The following is a 26,898-nucleotide window of genomic DNA, read 5'->3' on the forward strand; positions in this document are numbered from 1 at the left end:
CGGAGAATACAAGACGGGGGATGGTAAGGGCAGATCCAATGGACGGGACGAATCCGAATCCGTTTCCTGTCTTGTCAGTTAGAATGAAGTAGAGGTATATCTACTGTATATCTACTTCATGGTTCTTGGTTCATGCTTTATGCGTCATCCTTGAACACAAAATATTCTTAATGCTTCATAGCGACAGTTCGCAGGTTCTTGGCACGACTCAATAAGGGATAAATACCCAAAAACCGCAAAGTGGAGCCGCAGTGAGGGCGGGAGCAGCCGAGGACGAGAATATAGAATTTTCCGAAAAGTATCGGGCCTCCGGGTCGAGCAGGGTGGAGAGATCTCGGTATAGAACCCCATGGGCGAGCTGAGGCGTGGTACAGACCAAATAGCGTCGAAGCGGCCCGTCCGTGCCCTCGACTCGGGAGGCACATGTCAGGCTCCGCAGTCCATTCCTGCACAGGCTGCATGAATACGAATACTCCGGTCTATACCACTGAGAATCTGAGAACCATCCCAACTATCCCAACCAGGACAGTTGAACCTACTTAGTTCGTCATAGATGCTCCCTTCACCCAACGCGCCGAGTACACCCTTTCTACGAGAAGTCGACGGTTCAGAAAGCCCGCTAAGTTTAAGTTTGTCTGGTAAATTCAAGTGAACAATAGCATAGTCGGCCTGAAGCTTTATGACCCAGTGACGATACGGTCATAATGGTCATGAGAATACGTGGACCAGCGTGGATTCATACACCTCATACTGAGGGTGGCTGTCGATTTCACCTGGATCGGAGGAATAGAAACCTCGTATGAGACACGTATCGCCCGTTCTGCCGGGCGATCGATACCGCAGATCGTGGACGTTGGGTGGTTGGCGGGAGGGTGGACAGGGTGGCTGGGCGTCATCTGTTTGCTTGGCAATTTGGCAACCCTCCCAAACTCCATCTTCGCTTAACCGCATCTACGCCGTATGCACTCGCCGTGAGGCCTCACCCCTTTGCCCGGCTTGCTCTCCTTTCTCTCCTCCACTTCCTCCTCTGAATCGCGGCAGACTCCTTCATGGCCTCAACATCCGGTCGCAGCTCCTCCGCGTCAGGGCGGTCGCAGTCCGCCAAAAGTGTGGTGAGTCGTTATCAGCCCCGAGCTTCAATCGGACCTGGCTCGCCCTCGTCTCTCACTCGCTCGCATGCCGTTTATTGATGTCCGTCGCTCTTTAGCCTGATAAGCAGATTTCTCAAATCGAAAAAAGCGTGACACACCTTTTGGTCGCAACCAAGCAACTCCTCGAAACCCTGACCCAGTGGTCTCGGAAACAAGCCTCGGAAACCGATGTGTCCGATGTCTACGTACGACTGGGCTATGAATTCAACCTGGCCTGTCGAGCCTTTAATGCAATCGGTGTCGAAACCTCAGACCTCGGTCCCGTCCCAGATGTTCTACGCACAATCCTGGAGGATACGCTGAGCCAAGATGCCTCCTCGCAAAGCCTCGACCGATATCTCCCCCAAATCCGTGATATTATCATCAATCTACTCCATGGCCTCAAGAAAAAGCAAGCGCGGTTACGTTCGCGGCAACAACGGGAGGATGCGCGCCTCGGGCTCCCGGGTCGACAGGCCAGCGCCGGAAGCCTCTCGAGTGGCCAGTCCACCATTGGACAGCTGTACGATGAAGCGGCAGCATCGACCATGCCCCAGAACACAGTCACATCTCCTAAGCGGTCGGCCCGACGGTATAACAGCAATGGCTCGCTGGAGGAACCCTCGACCGCACAGCGCCCCTCACCTGGATCGGCCGGCGATGGACGCGGCCCAAGCTACTCCGAGCGAGATGCATCACGGCGAGAAGCCCAACAAGTACTGACCCAGCCGTCGCTTGAGGATACAGACTCAACTCCTCGGGCCCCTGTGTCGGCGTCGGGGACACCCCCAGCCTTCCCCGCCCCGCCACCTCCACCGAAGCAAGACGATGCACTGGGCGCTCTACAACGGAGCGGTGAGTTGGAGCGACGTGCTTCTCGTCGTTTCTCCGCATACCAGATCCAAAAACACCTCGGCACGTCCACTAACGGTGTGCCGGTTCTGCCTTCCCAAAACTCTCCCATCCCCAATCGGGGGCGAGATGTTCGCGAATCGCTCAACGCGGTTCGTCTGCGAGGCTCATACACCCATACAAGACAGCGGTCCTCAAACCGACTCCAGGAGACCGCCAAAGGCGGTCAAGCTCAGGACGCAGCTGCAAACATTCCCCAGGCAGTCGAGGAGGAGCAAAGCAAACAGGCATCCGAGACGGAGTCTGGAGTGCAGAAAGAAGAGAGTGCCCAACCGTCACCTCTGAAGGATCAGCCTCCCCCTCCTCCCATAGAGAAGGATCTTCCCGAAGAACCAAGAGCTAGTGCAACAACTCCAACCTTTCCACAACCCCCCAAAGGCCCTTCCCTTGATGATGCCTTTGACCCCGAGAAAACTACCGCCAGTGTCTCCCAGACAGCCCCTGAAACCCCGAGGAATGATCGCTTCATGTCGGCTGCTATTGCGACTCCACCTTCGATTCCCCAATTTCCTATTGACCAGCCGTCTCCAGGAAAAGAATTGACTCTCTTCTTGCAATACAAAAGTAAAATCAAGAAATATGTACTACCTGAGGGAATTGCAGACCTGACGATAGGGCGACTTCAATTGGCGTTCATTGAGAAATTTGCCTGGAACACGCACAACAATGGCGCAGATCTTCCGGAGATCTATATACAGGACCCTATCTCCGGAATTCGACATGAGCTCGAGGATTTGAATGACGTGAAAGACCGATCCGTCCTGGTGCTGAATGTTGACACTTTAGATGAAGTCAAGAAGCACTTTGACGAGAGCTTTGGAGGTGTCCGCCAGTTGGTAGAAGGAGTGAAGGATGCTCTTGTGGGCCAGGGCACAGCCATTCAACGAGTCTCTGATCGACAGCTCGAAGCAGCGAAAGAGATGGCTCGCTTGGCTGCTGCTCCCCCGCCAGCTCCAACCACGGCTTCAGGCACCACTGGTCCTGTGAAGACCCCGATTGCTGGAAGCGGGAGCCAGATTGCCGAACTGCAGAGCCTACGTCGTGACCTTGCTGTCCTACGCCAGACTTACTCCAACTTCTCTTCGGACATTGCGAGCTCCATGAGTGCCGTCCGGGCCAAGGCCGGGAAGGTCACGGCTGCCGCGGAAAATGTCGCCGTTCCGACATTCGAAGGCGACGCGGGCCGTGCACGTGTGAACACCGGCAAAAAGGAGCTCGCAGACGAGTCGGAACGACTCGTTGCACGCGTTGACGATCTTCAGGACCTGGTTGAAGATCTTCGCAAGGACGTGGTCACGCGCGGCGTTCGTCCTCTGCCACGACAATTGGAAGGCGTCAATCGGGATATCAGCACTGCGATGAAGGAGATCAAAAAGATGCAGGATTTCCTGGGTCGCGAGAAGCCCATCTGGACCAAGATCTGGGAGAAGGAGTTGCAGCTTGTCTGTGAGGAACGAGACCAACTTACCATGCAAGAGGACCTCGCGGCCGATCTCCAAGATGATCTCGAGAAAGCTGCGCAGACTTTCGCTCTTGTTGAACAAGCGACCAAGGAACAGGCCATGGAGAAGGCTGCCAATGGCGGCGTTTCTCTACGCGCTACCTCCCGTACCTTGGGCATCGATCCAACCGTTGACCCCATGAAGGCCAAGGACGACGTGCTTGGCGAGGTTCGCGCACTGCAGCCAAACCATGAGAGCCGTCTTGAAGCTATCGAACGGGCCGAAAAGGCCCGCAAAAAGGAGCTTGAGACTCGCCGTATCGGGCTCTTCCAGAAGGAGCTCGGCAATTTCGTCCAAGAAGGCAAGCTAAAGAAGAGTGGCGGGGTTGAGGAGGCAGAGCGACTGCGTAATGCCAAGGACGATCGCATTCGCAAAGAAGTCTGGGACCGACAGCAAGTTCGTAATGCTGAGATGGCTAAGGCCGAGGCAGAAGCGGCCTTGGCCGCCTCCGACCAAAAGACTGATGGCGATGGGGACGGCGACGCCGCTGGAGTTGATGCCTCGCCAGATTCTAAGGACTCGGATGACAATGGCCCCAATTCCCCCAAGGACGAATCTTCGTTGTCCCAGGAGCCCGCGAAGAGGGATACCAACAATCCCGACAATCCCGACGAATCTGCTTCGACCGAGCCTTCCAGCGAAGCATAGCTGATTTCTGCTCGGCTATGACTGACGTCAACTTCCTGAATCTAGGATTCTGTGATGAATATTTTTGACTGGTTTTTACTTGCCTGCGTGTTATTCTCGTTTTGGCGATAGATCTTGTCTTTTAATACGCCATTCCCTTTTCTCTTTCCCTTCGCATTTCCTCGTCTATACCAGTGGCGTATTTCTTATACCAAGTGTCTTTTACAACGTGCATTCCTTCATGTCACATATTGACGATACCCTGCCACATCCCTTCGATGGCTTGTTTCGAACTTATCTTTGCTTTTTTTTTCCCCTGCAGCATGGAGTTGGTCCGCGAGGTAGTTAGGATTGGAGACTGCAAAGTAGCGGATTGTGATATTAGTGTTTGATTCGATCATTCCTCTCTCATTGTAAGCATTCTCGAAGATTTTAGGCCATCTCTAGGCCCAAATAGACCGACTAGATCTCTGTCCTGCACATAAATTCCATGCTGGAAGCCGTAATGGCAGTTTGTTTCAGGGGGTCGGGGACCCAGCCTTCGCATTTACCATCGCATGCACTCCCGCCGTATCTCCCTCGCATGGTCGCGCGTTTCTTCTATTCAGAATCCCTGCTCAATCCAACTATTGTTGCTTTCCGTGTTTCTGTTTGGACATTAAATTGATTCTCTCGCGCAAATCAAAGTGCTTATCTCTTTTTTGGAGCTCGTATCAGCCTCATCTCCAACCCAACCGCCAACCAATACATAAGCTCTGTGTCCCTCTGTACGACCCTCTTCTCTACCAAACCAACCTCAGACGTATGACATCAACTCGTTCTGCGCTGATTATGTTTTCAGGGCAGCCGTCGTTGGTATTTTAAAGTGCCTCTCGTTGAGAGTAGTCTCTCCTGCTCTAATGCCGCGCTTACCTTGTCTTGGCCTCTTTTGGCTTGCCTGGGGATTTATAACGCGAATCGAAGCCACTGGCGACCTCTCATCTCTCAATGACTCCGTCTTTCGTCGCAATGAGCAGAATGCCTCATGGATGGCGGACAGATCGGTCCAGGGCGTGCGAAAGATGAGCGACGACGAAGGGGAGAAGTTCTTTCTTGAGTACTGGCAATTTGGAGGTGAAGCGCAGACAAGTCTGCCAGAAAGAGGGCTGGCTGGTGAGAACACCACTGTCGAAGAAGTGCAGTCTGAGTTCTCGCCGGACTTTTTCCTTGCAAGATCCTATTCTTTTCGACCATCACATGAGCCTAAAATCGGTGACAGGAGCGATCTACTGCAGTCTCGAGATTTCAAGTGCCCGACTGGGATGACGGCTTGTACGTCAATCCACAGATCTGATCGGTGCTGTAACACCGGCGATACCTGCGAGCTTGTTGAAGACACGGGCTTGGGCTCTGTTGGATGTTGTCCCAAGGGGAAGACCTGTTCGGGCACCATTGGGTCTTGCCAGAGTGAATATACAGCTTGCTCTCAGGCGTTGGGTGGTGGATGCTGTATCCCTGGATATGATTGTGTCGAGGGTGGTTGTAAGTGAAATTGATTTATGAATCCTAGGGATATCTTTCTCTTGTCCGCTATACGCCACTAATCTACCTCCATTCTGCAGGTGCCTATATTTCCGTAGTTACCGTGACCATCGACTCGACGGTGACGATCTCAACAATCACGCATTCAACTTCCCAACAGACCACTCAATCGACGTCGTCTCACTCCTCCACTAAGATCTCTTCTTCAGATACAAGCACACACACCACAAGCGGAGAGAGCCTCACACCGGCAGACCGTGGCACAACCCTTACCACTTCGACCCATACGACAACAAGCCGCGTATACGTCTGTCCAACTGGCTTCTACGCCTGCTCTGCAGTCTACAACGGCGGATGCTGCCAGACAGGTCGAAACTGTGACACGACCTCGTGCCCGGTGACGTCCTCGACTACGTTCACCTCGGACGGTAGAACGATCGTGGTACCCGTGAGTACGGGCACATCGAATCGTACGGGGAAATGTGCGTCTGGATGGTTTAAATGTTCCGATACGGCTGGTGGCGGGTGTTGTCCCTCAGGATTTGCGTGTGGTTCTAGCTGTACTGCGACAGCCGCGACCTCGACGGTTGCGAAAGAGCAGCCTACGAGCAATGAGGCTGAATTGATCAGGGTCGATGGCCTGCTTGGGATTGGGTTGCTTTGTGCATGGTGGCTCTCTGGTGATGTCCACATTTGGAGTCCATGATATATGACGATATGAGCTATATGATAAAGATTTTTTTTTTGTTTGCATTTGTGATGTTATTCGCAATGTATATGACCCCGATGAAATGAAATGAAAATTTTATGCTACGCTATCCTTTCCTTGAGGCTGTGTGGAAGTTTCAGCTCAGGGGTATCTGAGTTTCTTTAGAATATTGTCATTATCGATGACATCGTCCACGCGAAGTTAACAAATCGAAATATGATTTTTTGTTTATTAGTCGCCTTGCTACCTACGTCTCGACTTGTCAATTTGATTGCGAAGAGATTCAGCAGTTCTAGGTCAGGCTCGAGGTGGCAAAGACCGACGAACCTGTGGAGAACCTGCATGCGATCCGCTTAGCTGAAAACTGTGGCTTATGCTCAGCAAATACTATTGGTGCCTATAGGGTTCGGTAATAGTTGCTTTTTTTGCATGTTCTGAGGATCTGCGGGTCTCGCTGCACAGCTCTTCTGTGTTGTAGATCTACGTCTAGTCGCAGATGTTTGGATTTGGCAATCGATTTAATCATCTGGCGCCTTGTCTTGAGTTTCAAAGCCTAAAAAGATCTCGGAAAGGTCAAATTGGGACTGGCAAAATACATAGTTTCTACGATTCAGTCACAGAAGAGGGGCTGGCTGAAGCGGACGAACTAATCCTCACCGATACATCGGCAGAGCTCCACAGATCTACATAGTTCCTTCAGTCGGCCAATCACAACAGTCAAGCCCACACATCCAGTTCAGCTCGGCAGCGATGACGGCAACTTATGAATGATGTGGGTTTTACCTTAACGCTAGGGAAGACCTAATGATACATCAAACTCTCGGTTGTGTAACAAGGGGCCCCGGAAGATATTTGCGTGGAGCCGCCGAATCAGAACTTTCATGATGTGATCTACTTGCGAGTTGCATTATAAATAAGTGTTTCGCTCGGTCAAATTTCACTCATCGAGCTGCAGCACACAAATTGTCTAGTCGGTCTCCAGTACCATTTGCAATATGGTACGAATTGGCTCTTTTTTTGGGGTCTGTGCCTTCTCTCAGCCTCGCTTTCTTCTGCGTTGACTCTTCCCCAACAACCTCTTGGGGAAGGACCCGCAGATGAAGTCTCGACGCTCAGTGAGAATGCCTCTTTCGAAGAAGCAGAGTTTAACATCACAGACTACACCTCCCTAGATGAGTGGAATCCCACAAAATGGGACTATGATGTTGTCATCGTCGGTGGCGGCCCTGCTGGGCTGGCGGCGTCAATGTCTCTTTCTCGGATAGCTCGCACATCCCTCTTGTACGATTCACAAGAATATCGGAATGAGCAGACTCGGTATATGCATGATGTTCTTGGCCAAGATGGTGAGACTACTCCTCTGATGTGAATATACGTTCAAGACTCATACATTCCATAGGCCAGGTACCCCTAAAGTTCAGAACAGCTGTTCGGAAGCAGATCGATGAATTGTACCCAGACTACTCCTTCTGGGCTACGCGCAAAACAAAAGTCACAGGGATCATTCCACTGGAGAAGGGATTTCGTGTCTATGACGACAAAGGTGGAAAGGTTACCGCTAAACGGGTTATCCTCGCCACTGGCATCAAGGATGTTCTACCAGATAAGCCAGGCTTCGCAGAGGCTTTTGGCAGAGGCATGTTTTGGTGCCCCTGGTGCGATGGCCACGACTACAAGAACCGAAAAATGGTTGTTTATGGCAATCTTGCCAGTGCTATTGGGTCTGCTCTCAATATGAGAAAGCTGACAACCGACATTACTATCGTGACCGGAGGCGTGCTCACCAAAGAAGACAAAGATGCTGCGGAAGCACGATGGCCTGGGTGGGAAAAAACCATTAAGAATACCTACAAAATCCCTATCCGTGAGAATGACATCATAAAGGTGGAGCGTACTTCGACCAACATGGAGCCTAAAGATGACGAATACCGAGTCCACCTGAATGGTGGTGCTCCTAACCCTTTGGTCACAAATGGAATCATTATCCATGTCGGTACCGCTCAGACATCCAGTCTGCATAAGCAGCTGCGACTTGAAATGGATGGTAAATCAGTGAAAGTGAAAAGCAATATGGAATCTAGTATCGGCGGGCTGTATGTTGTTGGTGATGCCAACAATGATGGCAGCACAAATGCCTACCATGCTATGTGGAGCGCCAAGCGTGCTGCAGTCAGTGCCCATGGTAAGATTTGATCATTCTCATTCTCTCATTCTGCTAAAACTTTACTAACTGAGCGGGATAGTCGCCATGTCAAAGCAGGAGTACCTTGAAGATGTCCCATCAGCGATGGTGGCAGCCGAAGGAGGCGATGAAGACTTTTACCGTGCCCAGATCGAAAACTTAGAATTCCAAATGGGTGAAGACATTGAGCAGATGTACAGGGCCTTTGGAGGTTAAACTCATCTCCAACATAGTAGTCGAGAATTATGGCCAGATAATAGTGTTATTGAATCCAACCAATTTGTACAAAAATGCCGAGAGATCGCGTAGGATCTCCGCTCCGAAAATCTCACGGGCACTGTAAGAGATAAGATCAAGGGTCAGAGTGCCATACTTAGCCCAATTGGTGGACAGATGTGGTACTCATCTTGATTGACAGTCTCAGGCTATTGTCATTGTATAACTACCCTGGATCTAATATATTCGACTTGGTAGCGGGCCGGAGTTCTGGAACAAGTTCAACCTAGCTTTATAATTGCTAGTAAAAAGGGACTATATCCATGAAAGAAAATGAGCCTATCGGAGCATTTATCGTGGTGATTGGAGCATTGCTTTTTTTTTTTCTATCTTTTTGTTTTGTATGGTTAGTCGAAGTGGGCTTTTTGGATAGTGGAAACCCTGGATCATGAACATTGTCACTGTACTGAGTCTTCGAGGCATTGCTAGACCGTGTATGGACTACGTGATTTTAATGCTTGATACTGTAATGAACTTAGTCAAGATGATCTTGTCAAGGCTTTTTACGAGATTTCGATGGAGCATTCGCTTGTCTGGTAAATAAACACATCTTAATAATAAATCTCAAACTCAATTGCGTCAATCACTGCCTCAAGAAGGGAGAACTTTCATCTATGAGCCTATTTTTGCTTCACAATATGTGAGAAATCGGTCTGCCTGCACCAGGTTTCCCAGGATGTCGTCGGACATGGAACTCCCAGCTGTGTAGCAATCAGTAAAAGCCTAAAGGCCCGTAAAGTTCAAAGAATGCAAGACTTACATCTTCTGGTAGAACAATGGAAGGATCCCCTCCATCGTAGCCGGGATTATCCGCAAGAGCAAACATCTCTGCAAATTCGAGGGCGATGACTGGCTCAACAGGCATGAACTTGACGAACTGCTCAATGGAGAGCTCATCATATCCCCCGTACGGCACTTGCTGGGTCTCGCACCAGACTTTCAAATATTCTTTCCAGGTGAGCATCTTACAAGTGCCTAACAGATTCTTTCCTGGAGCAACTTGCAGAAGCGCGCGGACCAAGAATCCTGTATCCTGACCGGCCAGCAGCTGAGGAATAGGCGTGTCCCCCTTGCCAACCATGGCCAGGCGCCATGTGCCATCCGGTTGCTATATTACACAGTAGTCAATACCAAATAAGACCTATTGTAGTCACAAGAGTCCGCTTACCTTCCTAGGAATGATACCAGTTCCCCAATTTGTCATGTATGAGCCTATCTGAACCACAGACATTTTGGCTGCCAAATCAGGCAGGTTTGCTTTGATATGCTCTACAGCCAAAGCCTTGCTATCAAAGTGGTAGACATGCGGCAGCCTTCCTTGTGTCCAGTGTTTTGCATTGCAGAGTGCGCTAGAGATAAACCTCTGGAGTCCGGCCGTTTCAGCGGCCGCTTCTGCGATATTTATAGCCTGTTGCTGCTCGTAGTGGAAAGCATACTCGTTGATCTGCTGACCTTCTGCAAGCTTGAGCCTTGTGGCAGGATTGAACACTGGCCCCCAGAAATCAGTCGTCCCAAAGATGGCATATGCGCCTTCAAATGCTTTCACCAGGGATGCCTTGTCATCAAGGTTAGCTTCGACAACCTCGACTCCTTTGGCCTGCCAATCAGTTGCCTTGGACGCATCCCTGGTAATCCCTCGGACTCTCCAACCGTTTTCATTGAGGAAAACATTTGCCACAGATCCACCCTGAACTAGTCTCAGCGATGTCTGATATAGATTTGACAAGCTACCTTACCTGTTTGCCAGTGAGGCCGACAACCACAATTAGGTTTGACATTGTGAGACTTATCCAGAATGAAGGTTTCGACAGTATATGATTTTGGTTCTGAATGGACCAGTAAAGCTACACTGAAGGATATCGGTTATATATGTTTGTTTAACTCTTTCGCCTCGTCTGGGTTGCCAATGCCGAGATTGTTTCATTATGGTTCCAGGGCTCGCCGGCATGACAAATCTTGTGACGAATCTTGGCCCCTACTAGTTAGTTATCTCGGCCTCGGGCGTACAGCGCCCCCGGGCTTTCAGCCCCAAGGATTCCCGGCCTCAACCAATTGAATCATTATCGTATATTAGTTTACAGTGACTCACTGTAATTCTTCAAATTTTTGAGGGCTTTGACTCATCTTGGACATGGACGAACGTATTTCACAAAGTGAATGCTCTGTGGCTTAGATCTATCGGTCAATTTCTGGAATGGTGAGTTATTAGTGTAAAAACGAATTTAATTTAGGCCACCAACTGATCTCGGGGTTAAGACAAAGAGATTATGCAGCCTGTACACCATCATAGAAGCTGAATTGAGTACCAAAGATTTTACAGCACTCAAGGAGTTCGGTGCTGGCCGAGTCCGCATTGCTCCCGCATTTACTCTACCACTACGAAGGAGGCTAGCCCCTTCGTGGATTGTGCTGACATGCATTAGTTATGTGCATCTCTACGCTACACGGCCATCGGGTTGCGATAATTAGCTCATAACCAGTCTCCCATAAGCGGTCCGAGAGATTATTTTCAATATCACGAGCGGTGCCCATGCATTCTCGCATGGTTTCATTCTGATCAGGGTTGAGTGCAACTGTAGGGATAATAGGCTCGAAGGTCCTGAAGATCCCCAAAATGCCAGAAAGCACGATTATAAACTCACAAGATCCTTGGTAAGATGGAAGGTCAACCTTTGTTGGAAAATGAACAAGTATCTGGACCTGTTCAAAATCATCAAGGCTTCGTTCGACTTTTTGGGATTGAGTCGTACATCTCCAGGAATTGTGGCATTGGTGATGACGTTGCTGTTTCATATAAATCAACCTGAAATTTATTTACACAGTTGGGGAATTTTGATCTCTTTTATCAATACTTCTTCTGTCTCTTCGCGCCTTTGGCTCTTTCCGTGGCATTTACGACAAGAAAATATCAACTAGCTCCGCACCCTTGTTTCCTTCCGACAATCCCTTCTGTCGATGCTTCCAATAAAGTAAATAAAATATATTGTATTTTTTTCTCAGTTTCTCAACGTCCATTTGATGTTTGAAATTTTGCGGGAACCGAACATTCGGAGGAAAATGCCGCCTATTTTACGGCGTACAGTTTAATGGACCACGTTAATTCCACCACAGCCAAAGATCACATTGACAACTGAAGATTTGAGGAACTATAGAGCTGACCAGTAGCTACAAATATATCCACAAAGACCATCAAGATTCCAAAGATAAATATCAAAGCGCTCTTAACACAGGAATGGATTCGTACCACCCCGCACTCAACGCCGAATACGCCGAAAGCGCCGAGGGCCGTTCGCCTACAGCCGACAACATCTAGGATCTGCAAGGCTCCCCAACACTCGCCCCCGACAACTATCACAAGACAAGAGACACCATGAAAGACCGGACGGTTCTGGCACGGCGTTCCCCACGGGGCATGGTCCGCAAGCCGGGGGTTCTCTCCACTTTCCCCATGGACAACCTACTAGCCGAAGTACATCGGCTGCTGGGCCCGACGTGGACCCTCCCTCCCTACAACCATTTACTGCCGCCATACCTGAATCAACCCTCTAATCTACAGAGAGAAGATCTAGACTTCTTGATTAGGAAAGGTGCATTGGATCTTCCTGAATTGGGATTTGCCCATGAGATCTTCCGGGCATACATCCGCCATATCCATCCCCACATCCCCTTTCTAGACCTTGACCTCTTCTCACCAATTTTCAAACATGGCCGTCCGAAGACGCAACAGGTCAGTCTGCTGCTCTACCAGGCTGTCATGTTTGCTGGCGCAATTTTCGTCGACTTGAAATATCTCTATGCAGCAGGCTATTTGTCTCGTCGACACGCACTGGGGACGCTGTTTCAACGGGTTCGGGTAAGAGATACCTTGTATTTATCATTTTCCAGAAAACGCATAAAACAATCAGGATATATCTCTGATATGATTTTAGCTTCTGTATGACTTTGAGGCTGAAGACGACAAGATGGTCATCATCCAAGCTCTCCTCCTGATGACTTATTGGTACGAAAACCCCGACAGACACAAGGATGGCCGTCATTGGATCACCGTCTGCATCTCTCTGGCGTGCAAAATTGGGCTTCATCTTGACTACGCCCAACCAGATGTTCCACATCCGAAATTTCGCAACCTCCTGTGGTGGAGCATTTTCACCCGGGATCGGTTGATCGCTCTCGGCTTGCAACAGCCACCAGTCATCAAGGACGAGGTCTGGCTGCCAATTCCAACCCTCACAGTCAACGACTTAGCCATCGTGCACGAGGAATACGCCGCCCACTGTTATGGGTCCTACGAACGAAGCCTCGCTCTTATCTTCGTCGAAAAGATCAAGCTCTGCCGCTGCATCAAAGACAACCTTTTCTCCTGGGGCTGCCGTCCCCTGCACGCCCCCGTTGCAGGCAAACCCCGCCGTGCAAGCCTCTGGCTCACCAAACTCGAAGTTGATGACTGGGTCCAGGATCTACCCTCCAATATCGCATTCTCTCCGAACTCCTTCCTCCCACCCACCAATGCCGACCTCATCTTCCACTCGCACTGCGCCTGGCTGAAAATGGTCTCCCTCGAGATCTACAGCACCCTCCACCGCCAGCTTGACTTCCTCTCCGAGCAATACAGCCCGCGTCAGCCGCTCTCCGACGGCCCGGGTGGTTGCCCGGTCCTCCGTGCCGCTGTTGATGTCACCGCCATCCTGCAGGACCTCTACCACAAGCACTTGATCTACTACCTTCCCACCACCAGCGTCGCCATGATCCTGCGCGCCGGCATCATCCATATCCAGGACATGTTTTCTCACGATACGAACGTTGGCCGAGTCAGCTTCCGCAGGCTTGTGCAATGCATTCTGGCGCTGCAGCAGCTGGGTCGCCGGTACGGGTCCGCCTTCTTGCTGGCCTCGGTACTGGGCGCGCCGAAGGGCCACGGTAGCTCTGTGACGACGTGCTCGCCAGAGGAGATTCTGGCGCATCTCGATATCGAGTGCTTGGACCGGTTGACGCTGGGCGATGTGGAGTCATCGGAGTCAACAATTCTGAAGATCCGGGAGCCGTATGATGTTGATATCATCTCCGGGTTGAAGTCGAGAAAGGAGAAGGAGGAGGGGAGTAAGAAAAGTGGTCAAGTTGAGATTGGTTCGCCGAGGTCGTCTAGTACCGAGGAGGTTCGGTTTTCAAGCGAATATTGTCTTGTCGACTGAATTTTGAGCCAGTTCATTACACCAACTCCTTTGAAGAGGGGCGAAATGACAGACAAAGGGAAGAGGAAGCCAAAAAGGGAAGTGAGAGATACAGATGCCATGACAGTGCATAAAACATGGAACACAAGACCATAGTCATCAAGGAAAACAGGCCTGGATTGCACTATATATACCCTTTGAAAGGGTCCAGCTAATCAAAATTGAGGATCATAGGAAGATTGTAATGTCAATTGATTGTTATCTGCACTTCCAAATAGAGAACCAACCAAAAAAGCTGACATATTGAGTGCGTCACAAATATGAGGGAATAAGGGGGCAAGATTAAGGTAGAAAAACAATAGCAGACGCCACCAGACACATCGAGGTGATATCAAATGCGCTGGTATACCCCGACTTTGAATGAAGAGATTCAAGAGAGATGGCAAGAGTAGAAAAACCACAACAGAAGACAAAACAGGAAAAATCAAGATCTGAGATTAAAGGGCAGATTGCATAGCATGGACCAAAATTTGCATCTGTAGAAAAACAATGTGTAGTTGACGAAAACAGAAGAAAGGAAAACAGGGTATCGAGAGAATAAAAAGAATAAGGAATAAAAAGCAGAAAATCAAGATCAGATCCGAGATAAAAAAAAAGACTAGAGACCCATAAAAGCAATCATCAAAAAGGGGCGAATCGGAATCAAGGGTCGTCAACACTTCAGGTGAAATGTCGAGAAGAGAACTTGATTCATAGAGAAGCAGAAAACGAACAGAACAACATGACACGACAACGATCAAACGCAAATCAAGATGAGATCAATGCAAAGTAAATGAAGGACAATCCCCCCTTTCAAAGAAAGCCAGACAGGCACACTCTCCCATTCCAGGTACGCCGCGTAATAGGTCCCCCCATTAGACGCCGAGTATGCAACAAGTCAACTCATAATGTAGCCAAAGCCTAATTCATCTCCATGCCGTACTCGTCCTCTTCCTTGAAGCTCATCGCGGCATGCCCAGCGCTGTTCCAATATTGGGGCTGCCCGGTACCATTGGCGCTGCTGGCACTACTGTGGAAAGACGGGCTCAAGTTTGGCGGTGTCAGGCCATCACTTCCGCCTTGGACGGGGTCACCAGCCAGGTTGGTATGCTTCGGTACGCGAAGGCCACTTCCGGGACCCCGAGAGTAGCAGAAAGAGCTAGGGTCGTTCTTCTCCAAGGCCTCGAGGATTTCGCTGCGCATGCGCTTCTCTTCTTCGGTTGGCTCAAAAGGCCAATTACCGCCTAGGCTGCTGATCATTTCAGCAAGCTCCGCTTCTTGTTGATACTTGACATGCAGAGCCCACATAAGATCGCGCATCCAGCTCACAGCACCATTCAGGATGTCGCCCTTATTGGGGCCTTTCTCCTTCTCCTCGATTGGCAGACCCATGGTGATGTTACCCGGGGTAGCTCGGCGCCCATTGCCGCCAGCGAGCAAAGAAGTGGCGGCGTTAGGGCCGGCGCCAGCCATCGAGAGAGCAGTGTTGTTGACGAGCTGCTTGCGTACTTTATCATCTTCCAGTCGGTGCTGTGGTACCAGATGGGAGAGATCCTGAATGCGCTCATTAATATTGTCACGGCGGCGGCGCTCAACGAGATTGTGGGAAGCACGTCGTCGGCGACGCTTGGCTTCTTGGGTTTCCAGATCCTGGGCACTTCCAGGAAGATGCGTATCGACCTTAGCAGGCAGGGAGGCATGTTTGCCGGATTTGAGGATCTCCGAAATCCCGACCTGTTGTGAGTGATGATTGGGGGAAGAGATCGGAGAGTCTACGTAGGACTGAGCGCTGCCAGGAGTCCCATCCCACTGATTCGACAAGGTCTTCTGGTGACGGTGCTGCAGTCCGCCTGTCCGGATGGGCTGTCCAGGAAAACTGCCCGACTCTGGAGTACCCAGATTCAAGGATCCTAGAGCAGGCGTCTTCGGAGTCATGGGGCTCCGAGCATCCGACGAGGTCCGGTCCATGGTTTGCAGGCCCGGGCGAGACTTGGCGTTCATATAATTCTGGTCAAAAGAGCTGGCATTCTGCAGATGGCTGTTTTGCTGGTTCATGCGGAATTGCTCGTAGTTGAAACTGTTGTGAACAAACGGACTAGCCATCGGAGCGCCATCGGGGGTATTCGAGTACAGATGGGACATCTGGCTTTGGTGGCTCATGGCGATGCCACCGGACTGATCCTGAAGATAATTCATATTATCGCCGCGCTGCACACCGTTATTATGGCTGCTGATCTCCAGATCCAGTAGTTCGTCGGTGTCGATCCCCGAGTTGCCGAAGTTGAAGCTCGAGGACATGTTCTGCTGCGAGCCGAAGGAGTACGGCATGAAGCCACCCTGCTGCATCGTCAAGTCGGAGGGGTCCACCCCATCGTTGGGGTTCCCGAAGTGGTTACCCATGGAGTAACCAGAATGAGACATCATGAATGGATTGCTGCGATCGTCAGACTCGTGCTTGATGAAAAGACTTGCTTCTACCATTTCTTAGGCCAACACCAACGGTTCAAGTGGAGAAAAGCTGTGAGGGTGGAAACAACGCGGGATCGGCGAACAGGTATGGGAGAGATGTCGTCGCGTCGAGTTTACTGACCCTCTCTAGTGGTATTGACCAGCCAAAAGTCAGGCAGCCGTCAATGCAGGATTATCTCCAGACCGGTATGTGGAAGACGGAGATAAGCGAGATCGGCTCTGGGCAAGCATTCCATTAGCATATTATTACTGGGATCGGGGAAGGAGGTTGTCGCCGAAGAACCAAAGCAGTAAATGATGGTGCGTTGCGCGGCTTTCCGGCCTTCGCGCGACAGGATGACAGGGTGAAAGAAGGCAACTAATGTGGCCACATGGGGATCGAAGCCACAGATGGGAGGAATGCACGCGGGGGGAAGAGCATGATTACCTTCGAAAGCACGAGCGTATGAGTCACAAGCGGTCTATAGTCGTAAAAAGGGTGTGCTAGTCGACTGTGAAGAGGAGAAAGCCGGTCGATTCGCGATGGGAGTTGAGTGGACGGTATTCGGGGGACAATTGTCCGGGGAGGGGGAGAGAGGAGCGGATCGGCAACTATGCCGAGTGCGATCGCGCTTGAGAGCAAAGAAGGAAAAGGAGCCACACTATAGAAGCAAAGATCAACTCTCCAATTGTTAGCAATCCGAGACCCTGAAAGACGGGTGGAAGATGCAGCCCAAGGGGGGGAGGTCAAGTGGGGAGGATTGAGTCAAAAGAGAGAAGAGAGGGGGAAGGGCGGAAACAGATAAGCGCGGTTGACCCAAAGGAGCAAGGCGGAGTACCAGCAGCAATCACAGCAGAGGCAGCCGCACCAGCAGTGGGAGCAAGAGCTGTGACGCAGCAGAAGCAGAAGCAGATACAAGTCCAGGATCAAGTCCAAGTCCTTCCGCTCTCCGTTTCCGAGTTACAGAGTGAAAAAGAGTGGAGAGGCGGGGGGAAAGAAGAAGCGGTGGAGTGCGGGCGGTGAGCGGTGGCGATCGATGAGAGGTTCCGTCCAGTCGAGTGTCCAGAAGACGATGTATACTAAGTCGCATGCTAAGCATAGCCGAGAGCGCTCTTGTCTCGTCTATACTTAGGATGAAACTCGGTCGGACAAACGTCGCCGATAGACACATGCAACACAACAATCTGGAGCGATCGAGCGCAATGCTCCGGGTCTAGCCACTTCTCCTTCACGTCTGGAAGGAATGCAGCTCGAGACCGAACGATGCTGGTTGTGTGGAGAGGTGCGCCTGGGCCCCGAGATGCCCGCCAGGCTGTCCGCCTGCGCCTCGCTCCAAAATGTCCGTGTTTCAGGCCCCTCCGTTTGCTTTGCAATGCAATACGAAGCCGCCCACGTAATCGCACTCGCTTCTTTGCTTTTTTGCTGCTTTGCTCTGCTTTTTCTGCCGCTGGCTCGCTCGCTTCTGATAGGGTATAGGAGGAGGGCACGGTGCGCAGGGAACCAAAAAGGACCCCAAACTCCCGGAAGTATAGAACAGCAACTTACCAATCCAGTCGGGGGTCACCTTGTTTCCCGTCCACCAACAGGACTCGGACTCGGAGAGAAGACAAGGGTCCGAGCAGAGAGTCTGCTGGACGTGGTCTGTGAACTATGACATGTTAGACACGAGGTTCTTCGTAGTTTTGTGTTGTGAGTAGTGGGTAGTGGGTATCAACAGCATTTTCCTTCCCCCAAAATTCCCCCTCCCAAGAGAAACCCCAATGACCAGAAAGGCCTCACGACTCACAACCACCAAACCATCCACCAACCGGATCGGAGATTAACACGATCGCGATCGCGATGCAAATGCATTCACCCCCATCGCCACGTCAACAACCGCAGAGCCCCAGCACGTGGCGGGTACCTCACGTAGGCAGCAAGGCTCCATGCAGGAACCGGGGAGGGAATGGGGAAGGGGGCAGGAGAGAGCAAGAGAGAGTAGGGCAACTGGGCATAACAGGGACCACCAGGCCACTAGGGCAAAGCCTCCAACATACCTGAGAGGGCAATGGACAGAGCTGGGTAAGGGCGAGAGAGATCGATGAATGATCTCACGGAAGACAGCCTAGAAGATCCACTAGACAAGGCGTGCGAATCATGGGGCGCGGCTGAAGAGGGGCCGTTGGGCGAGGGATGAGAGAAACCAGTGATGAAGTGACAACACAGCAGTCGGTGCAGGAGGGAAAAGCACTTGCAGGAAAATGAGGACGATGGAGACTTTAAGAACTCCCCCGTCCTCCTGCACCTCTCATTTGATATATTACAACATCGGTCATGCAGCCCCGTCGATCGGTGGGAATCATTGAGGCTTGCCGGGCTTCGGCATCGGACATACTAAATTTCTTGTTTTCCGGTTTTACTTCTACTTGGATCAGAAGGTGTGGGTGGGTTGGAGCGGAGGGGGGGGGAAGTTTTGTCATTAGTATTGGATGGTTTTTTATTTTAATTTTTATTCTTATTATGATTATTTTTCTCTCCTTTCGGGCTTTTTTACTATTTGATTTATTCGATTTCACCTGCTGAATCTGTGGTTGTTATTTTCAGGGTTAGCATTTGAATACTGAACTCGGGCTTTCCTGCTTCCTTTTTAGAACTATCCTCGTCATCTACAAAAGGGTCGAGGGAGCTCCAGTATGGAGATGGCCGAGAAGAGGGGTGCATAAAGACGGCGAAGGGGTCTCGACTAGGCAGGAGGATATCGCGAATACCAAAGAAATAACAGAAAAAAAAAGATGTTGCGTGGCAACTCAGCCGAGCACCAGGCACCAAGCCCTAAAGAGATGGAAGTAATAATAGCTATGTATTAAGGGCTGCTACTCTAAGGGACGCGTGCCCTTCGAATCGAGTATGAAGAAAAGACGGCCATCAAGTGGGGGTCACTAAGAGCTCTACGTATTAGGGAACGGAGAAGCTAGAATAAAATAAATCAATAAATCTCACTGAACGAGGGAACAAGTCATCGTCATCATATGCAACGTGGTTATCGAAAAAGGAAAGGAAAAGTCAAAAACACTTCGTCACCAGCGATAAGGATCAGTGTCAGATCCTATGGATCCATATAATCATAATCATAATCATAATAGGCACGCGGTATTCTTCAAGCTTCTGGCTGACTCGGACTAGCCAGTATCACACTCCCTTCTTCCACAACGGTCAACAAGCTAACCCATCCGCTATCTTCCCTTTTTTTTTTTTTTTTTTTTTTGGCTTCGGAGAAACTCACCAAGGTGACAACAAGATAAAAAGCAGCAACGGGAACGAAGGAGGGAAGGGTGATACAGCCCGATATAGTAAACGGCGCCTATCCCAAGATGGTACCTCTGCTGTCTGTTTGTCACCTGGGCCGTGGTCATGACTCAGAGAGCGTGGATGCATAGGTCGACAGGAATGTATCAGATGGCTCCCGAGGGTTACAGGCATACCAGAGCATACCAGCGACCTCTTTGTTCTTCTTCATGAGGAGAGATCAAAAGGGAACCAATAATCAAAAAGAAAAAAAAAAGCAGAAAAAAAGTATATGGTGGTGTCCGCCACATATTCACTTGGCTTGACTCGGCAATCAAGCCCTAGATGTAATCGATCGAGCGGCGTGCATGTCTCCGAGCGTTCCAAGGTTTACCATCGCCCAAGGAGGAGGAGGAGGAAGAAGGAGAGAGGGGGGGGGGGGGGGGGGCTAAGGGTCCATGGTAGAGAGGAAACCAAAGCCCTCCAATGAAGCCCATGTGGACGAAGGGAAAGCTGATCGTCGAGAGGCATGCAGAAGATGTACCCGTACCGAAGGCACTAAACTACAAAAGCAGTAGTGGAGTAACGGGCCCGACGGCTCCCCACCGAAGACGGTGGAGATCGACAGGCTCAAGGGAAGGGAAGGGCAAGGGAGCACAGTAGGAAGAGAAACAGAGAAAGTAACCGAATCTGACTGACTCTCGTCGGAGTTGCAGCGACACCATCGACCATCTCGTCCATCTCATCCGGAGAATATTATGCTGCAGGGCGGGGAGACTCGGAATTCAGACAAGACGCCGTCGGGACGTAAGCCCGTAAGCCCTCAGGCTGAGGCCCTCAAGCCCTTCAAGCCCTATCAAAACCTTCTCAATGTGCTGTCGGTCCTCCCCTGGGGAGTCGTCCAAGCGGGGTCTGTTCGCGATGTCGTGCAGAGTGGTGGCGATCACGGTGATCGACCTTGGACCGTGCCCTTCTTCCTAGCGAGGGATCGCACCGAACCCTCCGGCTAACTGGCCGACCTCTATGAGGTGGTCCGTGATCCTGTCCTTGCAGCCTCCGTAATCGAAGCATCTTCCAACGAGGATTCAGAGTGGACGTATAAACCCGCCCTGTCGCCGATAGAACGATCCCCGATTGGGAGGGCCGCCTCTACACTTCCATAGCTATATATGAGACCGTCTAATATTCATTCTGGATTATTTTTGACGGTTGTTTGATACTTGGCCTACCAGAGATTCTTCTTCACATCTCACATACACTCACTCGCGCATCTCCTATAATTCTCTTCATCCATTGTCACTAGGACCTGTTTGGGAAAGTGACGAGACTGATCTCTGGAATGTGGCGGCGTGCAAGATGGGGGGCTTGGAATGTGTCTAATATGAGTAGCCAATCCAGCTGCTGTGTTGGCAAGACTTTTTTCATGCGGCACAGTGCAGAAACCGGTTGGAGACAGTGACTAGTTTCCGATTACTAGGCTGAGCCACACCCCGAAGGATCCTTTAGGGGTTGGGGTGGGGGCTGCGGGTATTCTCTGGTTTCGTTCTTTAACTCTTATCGGAATGTCCTTAAGCTCTCCTCCGCCACCCAGATGCCGGAGAAAAAGCGTAGAAAAGAAAATGATAAAATAGGACGCATAGGAGGGGCGCAGGAGAGGAGAAAGGGGGGAAGGGGAGTATATTTCCTATAGAATAAAGCGATATTGACCCTATCTGTTCTCGACCCCAACCCGTTAGACACTAACATGATTCAAGTAGTCCGTCTCCCTCCCGGGTTGGCTTGCATGCGCTACCGGAAGATCTCCGCTGCGGGAAAGTCATGCGAAGGGAGGAAAATGGCACTCACAGCCGTGGATCTCCTTTCACGTCCCGTCCCGTCAAGGTTCGGAGGGTATCGCCGACTATCCACGGTTGACGCAAGGGTCGACTTGAACAGTGAACAAAGTTGGCCATGAGGGTTGGGGAACATTAGAGCCCGGATTATATACTTGTCCTTTCAATCCCCACACCTTCATATCTCCACCGTGAAACCATCTTCTTTGGGATCAAAGTATAACCATACCGTGTCCGGCGCACAGGGCCCTGAAGATGACGTCGAGTGCAGACAGCTTCCAGGCCGCACGGATGACCCGGTTCAAGACCAGCAGCGTAGGCATTCACTATTTCCAGTGGGCTCGTTTCATATTTGCGTATTATCCTCCGCCCCCCCCCCCCCCCCCTCGATTTGCATCCGTGTCGGACATACTCCGGGGGAGTTATAAGTATAGCATGATTTCCCCCCTTCCTGCCAGATGTAGTCCGAAGCAACTCAGAACAGAAAAAAGCAAGAAAGTTAAAATAAGAAAAATGAGGCTAGTGAGGGGTCAAATGTTACCCAAGGCCCGCCGCAGCCCGGAAGGCAGGCCCTCTTCGGCTATCGGACAATTCAACATGGTCGCACGTAGCGGGTGGCGGCAGCTGGAGAAGGGACGTTATGCAACATTGCTCTGGACTCAGATCCTTAGTCCAGCCCACACTGGGGACGCCAAGCCAAACACAGGGTGAGCCGCGAAGGGAGGGACAAGTTTTGATGAATAATATGAATAATATGAATCCTATCGATCAAGCTTGGATGAATAACGATATGTCCCAGATGGGGTTCTGCAGCCTACAACGATATTGGGGTGGGGGTCGTTCGGTTCACCCGGGGGCGTATCTGTATAGTATGTCTATTTGAGTCTTAGTGTCTGGGGTGATCCTCCAATCCCGATGTCTGGAGTAGGCGGGGGAGGGGGTGGGAGAAGGGATCCACCACAGTCCCCTCGATCGCCACAGGGTGCGCACCAGCCAAAAGATCAACATGACTCGCAGAAAGATGAAATGGAGGGGGGGAAGGGGAGCAGCAGAGGGTTAATAGCGCGCCAAGATGAACATTTACAAACCTCTTCTCCCATTCTAGATGTCTGAACGTGGATGTTAATAGGAGCTTTTTTGTCCAAAAATCGCAGGTAAAACCAACGGGTTATACACATCGGTCTCCACTAACTAGCAGTCATGGTTACTAAATATACTAAAATCTGTAACGATCAGTTGCAACGGAATGACTAGGAAAGGGAATCCCGCACCGCGCTTTTGAGTCCACCCCTTAACTCGTGGAACTTGCGAGGCCAACAGCCGGAGGAAAAGAGTCCACGATCCTATCCCACCCGACAGGCGCCTCGTTATGACCGTCGTGGACGCCCTCATCGGCCTCGTTCACCCCGGCAGTGAGTCAACCAGTGATAGTTCAGACGGTATTCGTATTCCAGGTCATGTCGGTATTTGAGTTGGGGCATGGAACATGTCTCATTCATCCTATCATTCTATGCACCGACATGTATGTATCCGCTCTTGCTCTAGATGTGTATCGACCAAGACCCTGTACATATGCGTCCAATAAATGCATCTGCCAGCCTCGTCTTTTTTCTCCGGCCCTAAAATGGTCTGTGCTTCTCTTGAGACGAGAAAGTAATCCAACCCCGTCACAATTTCTCTTGAACGGAGCCCCCGATCAAATGAGTATAGTCAAAACAAGGATTTGTCAAAGCTAATCCTGATCGATAATCAAGAAAATAGAAGGATGCAATAATGGAATAATAAAGAATTTAAAAATAAAATTTAAAAATAAAATTTAAAAATAAAAACTAAAATAAAAACATAATCAAAATCGACTATGAAAATGCAGGCTCGGTCCGACTGGCGCGTCATCTGACAGCTGCCCATTGCAGGCCGATCCGAGCTGGTCGCATCGGTAGCTCCACGCCATCTCGTCATCCGCACTTCTCCCAAACACCATCACCACACCTTCTTCCATCCCCCCCCCCCTTGCCCTCCTCCACACCTGGCCCCCCTCTCCGAGTTTAAACCTTTTGGTCATAGCCCCAGCGCTTCCGGACCCAATCAGCTTGCACCTGCTGCGATCGCCTTCCCCTTCCCTTGTCCGGATCCTCCTGCTCGGAAGGTTCAACGTCCCTCCCTCCGGCACCTGGCAACTCCGACGCGTCCGCTCTCACCCCCCCCCCCCTTTCCCGCTGGACTTTGTACGCCCTGGTTCCCTCCCGCTGGTGCCGCATCGCCAGCTCCGACCTCCGGAAGCTCCCCGACCTGACGAAACCCCCGCTTGGTCCAGGACGCGTCCCCTCCCAGTAGCGCTGAAGATCCCAGTCTCCCGGCGCCATATCGACGCATTCGATCCCAGAAGGCAACCGGCAAAGGAATCCACTGGGGCTGATCGGGTGGATCGTTCACAAAGAAGGTTTTCGATCGGCTTGCGCATTCTCAACATCTGCTCGTCATTCCGCCAATCGTAGCTGGAGATTTCCGCCTCGAGGCTAGTCCGACTCGACCTCAGCCTTCTTCCATAGCGTCTACGCTCAGGACGAGCTCTCGGGCTTTGCACGAGCCAAAAGTCAGACGGTCACCAAGTTACCTGAGAAATCAAATCCTTCTTCGGTACAGGCGTCATCTGCTCCTTCGTTCGATCGAGTCCTCGCCTCCAGCCAATCCTCGCCTATCACTATCATCATCCGCCGCAGATCATCTGCACTCCATCGTGCATAGTGCCTGCAGACGTTTTGCCGGGACTGAGCCTTGAGCTTTCAACTGGCATTCTGAATCTCCTCGTTTCTGGGGACCATCAAGCCTGAGCCTGCAGAAATCAGTGGCCGTGCACGCTAATCCGCGCTATCCGCTTCTTCGACTCTTCCCCATTCAATTGGAACCCCAGTGTGCGATCTAGAGGCCGACCCGACATTCCTTGATCGAATCCACCATGGCAAATAACTCCTTCCGAGACTCCGTCAACTCCCTGGGCTGGTCGCGTAGAGACCCGGATTTTCCCGTCCGTACCAATGCTTCCTCGGAGACCCCGTTCTTGTCGCGATTGCAATCGTTGAATCCCTTCGGTCAAGGAGGCTATGTTCAGTTGCCTACTCATAATGAAGCACCTGGTGCCCCATTACCTGCTGCCTCGCGACGGGAGGAGGAAGAAGGCTTCTTTGCTTGTAAGTTCTAGTTCGACTTTTGACTGTTTTGTTTTCCCTTTCCTTCTTCGGCTCTGTCTATGACTGTTCAACTATATTTCTCTATATCTTCCTTCATCCCATGACCTCATCATCCCGCAATAATCCCGTCCAGTGGTGCTCGCTCTGTAGTTCCTGCGCCGGGAAGGGGTCTCATGCTATCATGCTTGTCTATCTGGTTGAGATCCGACAGGAGAAGATCCTAGACAGACGCTAACGAAGTTCTCCTTCTAGTAAGTCGGTGGGATCGAATGCTCATTTTCGGCGCCTGTAATCTGGGCGCTGCCGTCTGCTTCCTGATCTGCTTCTTCCTGTTTCCAGCCCTTTCGCTCAAGCCCCGTAAATTCGCCATCCTGTAAGTGGTTCTTACCCCCAAGGAGCACTACTCTGCTTCATCTCTGCATGCAGCACTAGCTTCACCACCCTGCCCTCTTTCTCTCCTCTTTAGCCCTCTTTTTACCCCTCCCTCCGCGTTCCCCCCTCCCCATATCTTATCATCCATATCATTCATTCTTCATCTTGTCTCGGGCTCTGCTATGCTCCGCCCTCCAAATCCCGCAAGCATGATCCTGGTCATGAGCAGGCTGTCGCTCGGGCCATGTGCAAGTTCGCGTGGTCCTAGCCGACGCGTCTTATTCGTTATTTCTCGAACCATGGAGTCTACGCCTCATGCCAAGATCGTCTTCCCACGCAAGATCTTGTCCTAGATATCCCATCGTTCAGATTGCTAATGTTATTTTTCCTTTGTTTGAAGGTGGTCTGTTGGCTCAGTCCTGTTTTTGTTATCATGGGCTGTTCTCATGGGACCCTGGTCCTACGCTAAGCACTTGGTCTCGGGATCACGGCTACCCTTTACGGCGGCCTATTTCGGGTCGATCGCACTTACACTATACTTTGCCATCGGGGTATGTGTGCTTTTCTCAGTTTCCTTTTGGTCATTTATTTTCCCTTGGTTTTTTTTTTTTTTTTTTTGTGGCTTTGGGGGCGCTTTGAGTTTGCAACGTCGATCATCTTGATCGTCTTTGCCTGCGCCATCCAAACTCACCCACCCCTCCCGTGTCTATGTCTCGTCCCACAGTACTGGTACCGTGGTTGGACACCAGTTTCGGGAAGAGGAGGGTGGGGAGGGGATATTGCATTGCCCGCGATCTGTCTTGCAGTGCGACGTGACCTTGTCTGTCACGCTGGTTGCTCATAGGCAGGGACAGAACTAGGGAAAGGGTCACCAATTCGGACGATATCACCTCTATCCGTCCTCACCGGCTCCCGTGCAACCATATCAGGATTCTGCGTCACGAAATGGCGGAGCGTTCCTCTCCATCTTGAGTGCAGATTGCAAAGACTTCCCTGCCTCCCAGGAACACCATAGCTCCGTCGCCCAACGGGCCCTTGTCTTCTGTCCCAAACACATCCCATGGCTCCCTTATATCGCGTTCTCCTGATGCCCGCTATTGAGCCTTGTTATTTCTTTTCTTGAACTTCGAAAATCCTGCTGACATGATCTCCCACAGCTCCAAGATCTCTTCCTTACCCTCATCTCATCGATCCTCCAGCTCTGCGCCCTGGTTTGGTACCTAGTTTCCTACTTTCCCATGGGCTCGACCAGCCTTCAGTACATGGGTCGTTTTGGTGCATCCCGTGTGTCCGCTTGGATCAGTGGTTAATGGCCATAAACCTGCACAGCGTTTGGTGTTACATTTTCCTCTTGTGGGCTATACGTTGCATTGTGGCATTCTGCAATCGATTTTTTCACCCTTTCCTTTGTTCTATCCTCTCTTCTGATGATGAATGTACATGTATGGAGTGGAGTATTGCCAGGCGGGATAGATTAGGTCCAAGTTTATCTTCTTTGTTCCTACAGTTCGTAATTACTTTGAATCATGAAGCTCAGTGCAAATACTATGCATGATGTTCTTTTGACTTATGGATCATCCTAGTACACACCTCTCGAAAGAAGTCTTAACCAAGCAACATCAACAGCAGTGTATCGATAGAGATGCAGTGCCCATATACCTATACTTATCCTGTCAAGTCAATATCACCGACCCAAGCCTAATGGCTAAACTCCGTCCATGCATCTT

General features: G+C 50.8%; 9 protein-coding genes across 9 annotated transcripts; 7 read left to right on the forward strand and 2 right to left on the reverse strand.

Moving 5' to 3' along the window:
* Window positions 1-1,049: 1,049 nt before the first annotated feature.
* N7462_004118 (formin-mediated actin nucleation enhancer) lies at window positions 1,050-4,192 on the forward strand (the record flags this gene model as incomplete). The annotated part of the gene is made up of 2 exons (XM_057075844.1): window positions 1,050-1,112; window positions 1,208-4,192. 2 exons carry the CDS (start codon window positions 1,050-1,052, stop codon window positions 4,190-4,192), a joined length of 3,048 nt encoding a protein of 1,015 aa, XP_056935349.1.
* An 878-nt stretch (window positions 4,193-5,070) lies between these two features.
* N7462_004119 (putative GPI anchored protein) lies at window positions 5,071-6,398 on the forward strand (the record flags this gene model as incomplete). Its single annotated transcript, XM_057075845.1, has 2 exons — window positions 5,071-5,692; window positions 5,773-6,398. The coding sequence occupies 2 exons, from the start codon at window positions 5,071-5,073 to the stop codon at window positions 6,396-6,398; spliced, it is 1,248 nt and encodes a 415-aa protein (XP_056935350.1).
* Window positions 6,399-7,374: 976 nt separating this feature from the next.
* N7462_004120 (NAD(P)/FAD-dependent oxidoreductase) lies at window positions 7,375-8,799 on the forward strand (the record flags this gene model as incomplete). Its single annotated transcript, XM_057075846.1, has 3 exons — window positions 7,375-7,747; window positions 7,801-8,583; window positions 8,645-8,799. Coding segments are annotated over 3 exons (1,311 nt in total), but the record flags the coding sequence as incomplete, so codon positions are not given.
* A 680-nt stretch (window positions 8,800-9,479) lies between these two features.
* On the reverse strand, window positions 9,480-10,637 carry N7462_004121 (uncharacterized protein; the record flags this gene model as incomplete). Its single annotated transcript, XM_057075847.1, has 4 exons — window positions 9,480-9,560; window positions 9,620-9,967; window positions 10,028-10,546; window positions 10,596-10,637. 4 exons carry the CDS (start codon window positions 10,635-10,637, stop codon window positions 9,480-9,482), a joined length of 990 nt encoding a protein of 329 aa, XP_056935352.1.
* A 1,592-nt stretch (window positions 10,638-12,229) lies between these two features.
* Window positions 12,230-14,048, forward strand: N7462_004122 (fungal specific transcription factor domain-containing protein; the record flags this gene model as incomplete). Its single annotated transcript, XM_057075848.1, has 2 exons — window positions 12,230-12,712; window positions 12,789-14,048. The coding sequence occupies 2 exons, from the start codon at window positions 12,230-12,232 to the stop codon at window positions 14,046-14,048; spliced, it is 1,743 nt and encodes a 580-aa protein (XP_056935353.1).
* A 939-nt stretch (window positions 14,049-14,987) lies between these two features.
* N7462_004123 (basic helix-loop-helix domain-containing protein) lies at window positions 14,988-16,487 on the reverse strand (the record flags this gene model as incomplete). Its single annotated transcript, XM_057075849.1, has 1 exon — window positions 14,988-16,487. The coding sequence occupies one exon, from the start codon at window positions 16,485-16,487 to the stop codon at window positions 14,988-14,990; it is 1,500 nt and encodes a 499-aa protein (XP_056935354.1).
* A 4,050-nt stretch (window positions 16,488-20,537) lies between these two features.
* On the forward strand, window positions 20,538-20,789 carry N7462_004124 (uncharacterized protein; the record flags this gene model as incomplete). Its single annotated transcript, XM_057075850.1, has 1 exon — window positions 20,538-20,789. The coding sequence occupies one exon, from the start codon at window positions 20,538-20,540 to the stop codon at window positions 20,787-20,789; it is 252 nt and encodes an 83-aa protein (XP_056935355.1).
* A 2,191-nt stretch (window positions 20,790-22,980) lies between these two features.
* Window positions 22,981-24,106, forward strand: N7462_004125 (uncharacterized protein; the record flags this gene model as incomplete). Its single annotated transcript, XM_057075851.1, has 2 exons — window positions 22,981-23,023; window positions 23,676-24,106. 2 exons carry the CDS (start codon window positions 22,981-22,983, stop codon window positions 24,104-24,106), a joined length of 474 nt encoding a protein of 157 aa, XP_056935356.1.
* Window positions 24,107-24,567: 461 nt separating this feature from the next.
* N7462_004126 (putative Golgi traffic protein SFT2) lies at window positions 24,568-26,481 on the forward strand (the record flags this gene model as incomplete). The annotated part of the gene is made up of 4 exons (XM_057075852.1): window positions 24,568-24,799; window positions 25,052-25,172; window positions 25,572-25,722; window positions 26,329-26,481. The coding sequence occupies 4 exons, from the start codon at window positions 24,568-24,570 to the stop codon at window positions 26,479-26,481; spliced, it is 657 nt and encodes a 218-aa protein (XP_056935357.1).
* Between the last annotated feature and the right edge of the window lie 417 nt (window positions 26,482-26,898).

Source organism: Penicillium macrosclerotiorum, assembly GCF_028827735.1.
Source record: "Penicillium macrosclerotiorum strain IBT 26536 chromosome Unknown utg000003l_segment0_segment0, whole genome shotgun sequence".
In the NCBI taxonomy this organism is placed as follows: Eukaryota; Fungi; Ascomycota; class Eurotiomycetes; order Eurotiales; family Aspergillaceae; genus Penicillium; species Penicillium macrosclerotiorum.